At 40.8% G+C, this 8,055-nt stretch overlaps 1 protein-coding gene across 1 annotated transcript in view; it reads right to left on the bottom strand.

Moving 5' to 3' along the window:
• Positions 1-819, bottom strand: part of RHOQ (ras homolog family member Q) — a gene marked incomplete at its 5' end in the record, with an annotated part of 4,415 nt that extends 3,596 nt beyond the window's left edge. The window contains one exon of the mRNA XM_009286334.2: positions 604-819. Within this exon, the coding sequence (XP_009284609.1) occupies positions 604-819 (216 nt within the window). The remainder of the gene's footprint in view (positions 1-603) is intronic.
• Positions 820-8,055: the final 7,236 nt, after the last annotated feature.

The following is an 8,055-nucleotide window of genomic DNA, read 5'->3' as shown; positions in this document are numbered from 1 at the left end:
TTATGTCCCCGATGTACCTATAGAATCTTTTCTTGTTGCCCTTGACATCCCTGGCCAGATTTAATTCTATCAGGGCTTTAGCTTTCCTAACCTGATCCCTGGCTGCTCAGACAATGTCTCTGTATTCCTCCCAGGCTACCTGTCCTTGCTTCCACCCTCTGTAGGCTTCCTTTTTGTGTTTGAGTTTGTCCAGGAGCTCCTCGTTCATCCATGCAGGCCTCCTCCCTGTCTCACTTCTCTCCTTGCTCCTTTGCTTCAGCAAATACTGGATATGACCAATCGTTGTAGACCCAAGTAATTCCAATAACATGGGTATGAACAGACAATTTTATTCCCTAAGTCCCATGACTTCATAGAAAGTCACATGGAGAGATTCAGCCAATCCTCCCACCCTGTTTACAATGCATATATTTTAACAAAACGGAGGTAGCTCATTAGAGAACAACACAGATTTAGGTTTTTCTGCCACTTGTTAGGGTCGTTCCTCCAAAGCCAGAAGGAGGTGCTGCTCGGGTCCTGTCGGGCCTGAACTTCCAGCCCAAAGAAAAGGCACCACACAATGATCTGAATTGTTAAAATAAAGTAGAACAGAACCAGATATACCTGTGTTCCTACTAGTAAAAAGGGAACATTAGGTGCATATTCCTTCAACTCCGGTACCCACTCTTCTTTCACGTTTTGAAATGAAGCAGGGTTTACCACTGAGAAGCAGATAAGGAAGACATCGGTCATAGGATAAGATAAAGGTCTCAGACGATCATAGTCTTCCTGAGAAAGAAAAATTCTGTTATCTGCAATATGAAATTGTTGCTTGTATTTTGTTAATTTTAACAGTTATATTCAGAAACTGTATTCATATTTCAGGAATTTTGTTGAGGCAAACTTTCTGAATGTTTACAACTATTCTATACTATAGGTTAGTTAGTGAGGCTGTTAGAGCAAAATCTGCATATGAGGGTAACTATATGTGAATATAAGTACTTTGAAAAGTGTGTTAATACTGATAGAAACTTACTTCTGTACGAGAATATACAGAAGACTACCCTTTAAAAAGTTTTCACTTAAAGAAAAAAAAAGGCTTATGGTTCAAACATGCTTGCAAATCAAAGGTTAGCATTTGTTTGACCAAAGAGAAATAAGCAGATGTGACTGCTATAGAGCCATCCACGTTATGCAAAGCTAGGCTAGATTAAGGCTATTTAATGCACTTAAATGTTCTCTTTTGGATCATATGTAGAGGTGATATTTAAGGGCCTCCTTAGAATTTTCTTTCTGTCTCTTAGAAACCTTACTGCCCAGAAACCTACTGCCAGGGCATACAATACCGTGGCAACAGAGGCAGCTAGGAGCATTGTCCCTGTTGTAAAACAGAGTTCTCTCTAGCAAGAGAGAAAGTGGATTTTGCCATATTTTTTAGCTAAGAGCAGGAAGGAACATGCCCCAGCTTCTTTCTGCAAGGCTTCCTTTGGTCTATGGCAGTGAACCAGTGCCTTACCATTCCTACCTTAGGCTTTTTTTTTTTTTTTAAATAGATAACTAAGACTGAGCCCAGGCATTGCAGAGACAGTGAAGAATGCTGGTATTATGCTTTCTCTTCCACAATAAACACCGGTTTATTATGGCTGCCGCAGCAGCCTCCCTCTTCCCCATGTAAGCTCCCCATCTTAATTAAATCTCACAAATACTGGAACTCTCTGTAGAGACAGAAATGTAATTCAACGCCATGTTTGAAACGAGCCAGAAAATTACATTTTTGTTTCCTTGGCAACAGTCACATTACCAGATTATTAACCTATAGTTGCACCCTCAAAAAAGCCCTTCATTGATTAATTGTTAAGTTTTAAAGATAGTGTCACTAGAATTTTAGAAAACGTGAGAACTTCCTCTGAACAGTTTCTGCTAGACCCATCTTTTCATTTGGAAGTCAACAGCTATGGGAAGAGGGCCGTTATCCTCATCATGAAATGGAGAAAAGACAAGCACTGGAGGAGAGTCTGCACTAGCAAGGAGGTGACCATTTGCCAGTACTCTTCAGTGTCTGTTTACACAATATTCTTATTTGTAATCAGTATTCTCATGTGCCGTTTTGATTATAGACTCTACTGCCAGTCTTGTATGCTCTACAGTTTTCTCAATAAGCTAAAGCATGCTTAGCTGTAAACATGGGCTCCCAATTTCACCACCACAGTAGCTGACACTACTGTGAAACTACATTTGACAGGCCTTTTTGAAGATCAGCCGTCTCCCTGCTAGTGTCAGGCTCCTATCCTGATTCAAAAGAAAAAAACAGTAACTGTGTCTTTTCCACATCTGTGGACGTTCATCATAGAAAGCAGAAATAACTTTAAGAACATCACAACAGCAACTTGAAACTATTCAACATTCAATTCTTTTTTTGAGCATGTATTTTATGTTTCACTTCTACTACTGAATATAGTTAGATCCCACTCAGGGTTGCCACTCTTTTTTCTGGGGTGGAGATCAAAATCCTAAAAGAAGCTTCACAACTGCAAATTACACTGGTCCCTGGAGTACAAAAATCTGCATGCAAGAACACACAGGGAGATCCATCAGTTGCTCTCAAATTCAGCTCTACTAAATCATATGTGGGGTATTACTGAATAGGTTTTCTTAAAAAATCTAGTTTAAAGTCGTAATTTGTTCCTACTACCAAAGAGCTGCCTTCATTACACTCAACATTTTCTAAAAATCTCACAGCTGGGTTACAATAACTAGAATACTGTCTGCATTAAATGCTGGAATGGAGAAAACATTTCACTGCAACCAGAAATTGCTGTTAGTCCATTGACCTTAAAATCTCTCTTTAGTTAATCCATTTCAAATTACAGATGGACCTTTTATTCATAGCAAATACTGATCATTTTCTGATCTCAAAGCCGAGTTACATTTGCATGGTTTACTTCAAAATGTTCATATTTAGTTTATTTTTTAAAATCCCATTGGATACAAATCCTTGTACGTTTAGCCACATCTTGGTACCGCACCTTACTTCCCACATATTCTTCAGCAGTCATCTGGGAGTGAGCATTGCTACCGCTTTTTAAGGCATGTGCGTTGCGTTGCTGAACTCCTTTCCTGCCCCTGCATCTATTTATATGCCTTTTGATTTATACCCTGTCCCATCTGCGCTGGGCAAGCTGTGGGTCCATCCTATGTAATTAAGAAGTTAAACTGAAGGCAGGTACAGTGTGATTGGATACATCATGTACCACGGCCAAAGATGTACGTGGTATTCACTACAGTGACTTCACTGCATTTACGCTTACTTAAATTAACAGAGAATTTGGCTATACCCGCCAAACTTGAAACGAGTCAGTGCTGTCAGGCTCTCCTTTAAACCTTGTCTGTGCTAAGAAAATTAGGTTCGTATTGATACTAATAACGGCAGGTAATTCTAATAAAGCCTCCCACCATATGATTAGACTGGTCCTGGGTCCTCCTAAGAGAGACCCTGGCTTAAAATGTTACCAGCACCTAGTAGGCCATCTGTGCTTAAAGACTCCTTCTACTCCCCAACAGCCTCTCGGAAATAGCAATCAAACCTGAAAACTTTCTCTGATGTATTGGGCCTTAATAACTGCTGCACTTGGTAGAAGAATCTGAAATACCAAATGAATTTAGACTGAATATTAGAGAAGCCTGGAAAAATCTGATTGCTTCAACTGTAATTTATTTCCTGAATCCAGTGTAAGGGAAATAAATGTGGTTTATTCTAAAATTAAATGCAATGGCAAAATCTAATTACACTAGCCAGTCAACATAAATTCCAATTTGAGTGCATCTACACACCACACGGTACAGCAATTAGACTTCCAATCTAATTGGGGGAGGCACTGCGTGTATATTTAGGCATTAAAAATATTTAAAGAATTTAACTGGAATACTTTAAGAATGTGAATAAGATGGGCAAGAAAGCCACTAAGGACTGAAATATGCAGTACAAGTCTCAAAAACTCCAGGCTATAATAGTGAAATGGCTCATTCTCCAACATACTCTGGACTTTAGAACAAACTTGTTCACTGTTTGCTGAAGCAGATGAATACAGATAGAAAAACATGTTGAAAATACGAGAGTTGTAATAACTTTAAACAAATTGGACGCACGTATGTTGGCTTAATTAACGTTATATGGAGCTGTGATCCCTATAAAAGATACCACATTGCAGCAGGACCACCCATCATTTACCTAGTATCTCTGTGGTAACCCACGACAGCTGCCAATACAGAACAGACATGGGAAAGGAGATGAGATGGAGGAACTAATGACTTGACTTGGCTTGTCAATGACAAACTGGGAAGGACTGTTTGGATGTTTTGTTTTGTTTTGTTTTGTTTTTAAGAGGGGAGAATGGAAATTCATACTTCTAAATTTTCATTTCGCCCTAGTTTCAATATTCTGCAGGTTAAGTCTAGCATTGCCTGTATCTTAGCTCCTTAAAATCTCTCCTTTAGGTCTCTTTTTCCATGCTACAGTACCTAATAATCTGCCTCTCTGAGATTTTCTGCTGCCTTGTACTTGAATACTGAGTCACTGATTTTCACTGTATTTTGGATGCTCAGGTGGATTTGTTTTAACACGTCCAAAATTCGGCTATTTTTTTTCCTGACATTTACCTGCTCAAAAGCAGAGGTCTTGAGGAACTTTTTGTATGCAGACTGAAGAATGATATTGCAATTCTGCAGCATTATATTCTTCATTTCAAGGGTTTGCTCATACTAAAAGCAGAATGCAGTGCCGTATTTCAAGTTGTACAATTGATTTTGAATTAATACTTTTTCCCAATTCCATGGATATCAGCTGAGAGACATAGTTAAAAACACACAGACTGTATCCCTAACTCTGCCACTGACACAATATGTAGCTCTGAGCAAATTATTATCCTCTCTACTCGCATCTTCCCATCCGTAGGGGTTTGCTAGCTTAATAATGCATTAGTCTTTGCAAAGCACTCCAAAAGCCTTTGATGTACATAGCTTATGTGCAGTGGGATATTTTAAAAAAAATAAACTAAGACAAAGTGAAGTCTAATAATTTCTGGACAACCTTCTTGACCCACAAAAAGCATTATTTCCTTGTATTTGTTAGAAAACTGAAGTAAGAGGTGCAGGCATACTGAGATCCCATAGTATAGAGCCCCTGTAGCTCCCCTGTTTTATCACACTCCTCCCTGCCCAAGTTGAAGTGATGGGGACAGAGGTCCTTACCCCTCTCTCAGTAACGTGAGACCACAGGCCTCTTTCTCCTCTGGAATGGTATTAGGGTCTCTTTGTCCAATTTGGAGAGATGAAAGGCAATTAGAGGAGTCGCCTATACAGTCAATACCTTCCCACGCCTTGACCAAGACCTTTGGGGGAATTCATACCTCTCAGATCTGCTGTTACAGGTAGCAAAGAAGATGTTAACCTAGATCTGTTTGTTTGATTTTTTTTCCTTGCAGATATGAGGGCTAGTGTCTTTAAGGAAATAGGAGAAACCAAATTCTGGTATGTCATTAACATTGTGGCAGGGGCCCTCAGCAAGGTGTGTCACGCTTATGTTTTAATCCAGGCCCGGTGTTTTAGAGTCTGATGGAACCAAAGAGTTAATGATTTTATGTGTTTTGCAGCTTAGGAACAAAATTTTAACAATCCATCTCCAGTTATATCATACTGACATACTCTTATAAACAAAAGGAAAAGCCCATTTCTTTCCTATTCTGAGAAGGCATAAAGTGGATGGGAGGGAACAAAATAAAGCTTGCACCACTGGAAGAAAAACTGGAGCTCAACAACTCTAGGTTTGTGATCTCTGTGTTAGCAACCATCTGTTGCTTTCACAGCTTACAACAACAATTGTAAGAGGAGGTTCTCACTCCCAACCATCTGTTTTTAGAGGGGAAGCCAAAAATAGACATCAGGCAGAGTTGCTAGAGGAATCCAACCTTCATGCAGTGAAGGGTAATCACTACTGCTGCTCAGAGGGTCTCAGTGAGGCACACATATGTAACTAGCTGGTTTCTGCGCTGCAAAATCCCAGCTAGAAGTCAAGTTTTAACCCATTTCATAGTAGGGCTTGGTAACAACAGTCAAAAGTCCTCTCTCAATATGAATTGCCATGCTTTAATTTTTGAAGTGCATTTCAAAGCTGTCCTTCAAGACTGCATTCTTCCCCTGAAAATAAATTCCCGTTTCAGAAGGCCCCCTGTAATATTTCGGAAAACATAACAAGCAAACCATAATGACCGTTGCATCTAACGTGCCCCAGGGACTCAGTGACAGCTCATAGTTACCCCAGTGGACACATCCTGCCGTCTCCCTCAGATTATTTGGAATTAAAGGCTGATCTGCAGCTTTGCCATAAACACCAGGCAAAGCCTCCGAGAGCAACTGCCTACTCCAGCAGCGCACCAGGAAACAGACTTCACCCCACTGAATCACCCTGTGGTTTCTGATTCTACGAGATGCTTGGGTGGGGGAAGAGAGAGAGGGAAGTGGTCTGTACTGCCCCATGCCAAGCACAAATTGCTTCCCTGGCTAAAAAAACGCTCCGAATTTTTTCAGTCTGGGCTGTATAACGCTGTAACCCTTCGCAAGGAAGGAGGGTGGAGCGTCCCCAGGATGCTGGCTTCCTGGCACTGCCACTCACAAGGCACCACTAATGGAGGACCACTTGGCAAGCTGCAATTTGGACTGACACAGCATTGCCATAAAACATCTGCTTTTCCAGTTCTGCAACCCAAGCCCTGTTACGCCGATCGCTAGGTTTGATTTTTCGGTCGCCTACATGTGTAGCCCCTAGCTTCTGAACACACAAAACAAGATGTGGTGATTATTCCCTGGCTGCAGGGGAAACATGCACTACAGACCCTCTGTCTCTTCACAGGCTTCTGGGGATAGAGCTTGCATTGCTAAAGAGAGCAGAATTGTCCTGTTTGTTGTGGCTTCTTTGCACAGGTTTCCTAGGGAGTGCAAAAGGCTGACTATTTGGGCCCAGCATCTATTTTTGATTTATAGAAAAGGCTGCAAGAAGGCAGGTAAGTGCTCTTCCATTGTATTCTAAAAATGAAGTAAGCTGATCTAAATCCATCTCTAAATTCCTGTGAAGAGGACTGTTCAAAGGAGGTATGAATTATACATTGACAAAGCCCAGGGTTTGTGAATTACAATTTTTTTTTTTTGATAAAACTTTCCTTCTGGCATATTTGAGGACTGTGTAGCTGCTTACATGTCTAAAAAGCTTTTCTGTATATAGAGAAATAACTAGCTGGAAGATGGAGCCTAGTTAAGATGGATTTTAGAGCATTAGAGACACGAAGGACAGAATATTCCTTTAAATACACACAAAATTGCCTTTAAGTGATCAGAATTGATCCCAGTCTTAATGTGGGATTAAATACTGCCCAAATCCTACATCTTGCCATGTGGTGACGCTGAACTATTTTCCCAGACAGTCTCAACAGAATACTCCCTCTCTCCTCTCCATCACCACAGGAACTTCAACTTGCTGGCTTCTCTGTGGTTTTCTAAAAGTCGAAGTCCCTGAATTTTCTCTATAAGACTTATTATTTTAGCATCTGTAACAACAGAACATGGATTCAACTGACTGCAAGCAGTATCGGCAAGCACAGTTTCACTTAAACACCTTATACCAGTTGATAATCCACTGTGGAGCTCCTGAGAAGTGGCAGAGTAACTGCCATGGACAAGCCCTTTCACTCCTTACCCATGAGATATCACAAGGCTGCGGCGCGTTCCTGCGCCGGTTCCTCTCCCACCATCAGTGACCTTATGAACAGCACTCTTCCCACACAGGATTTTCACTTTCTCCAGGAAAGGAATTCACCCCAGTTTTGGTGACTGCAGCCATGAACAACTGGGATTTTCCATTCTTTCAGATACGGGCAATCAAAGGAAAAAAACAAAATTCACCCTGGCACAGGGGATCTGGTCGGATCCTCTGCAGAACCTGCTCTTTGGAAAGATGGGTTCTTTCACTTTATTTTTACAGAAGAATGTGACTATCAATAAATCTGTTCTCACAAGGAAAACAGACTT

Source organism: Aptenodytes forsteri, unplaced genomic scaffold (assembly GCF_000699145.1).
Source record: "Aptenodytes forsteri isolate BGI_AS27 unplaced genomic scaffold, ASM69914v1 Scaffold584, whole genome shotgun sequence".
NCBI lineage: Eukaryota > Metazoa > Chordata > Aves > Sphenisciformes > Spheniscidae > Aptenodytes > Aptenodytes forsteri.
The sequence above is the reverse complement of the archived record's forward strand: the minus strand, read 5'-3'. Positions and strand labels throughout refer to the sequence as shown.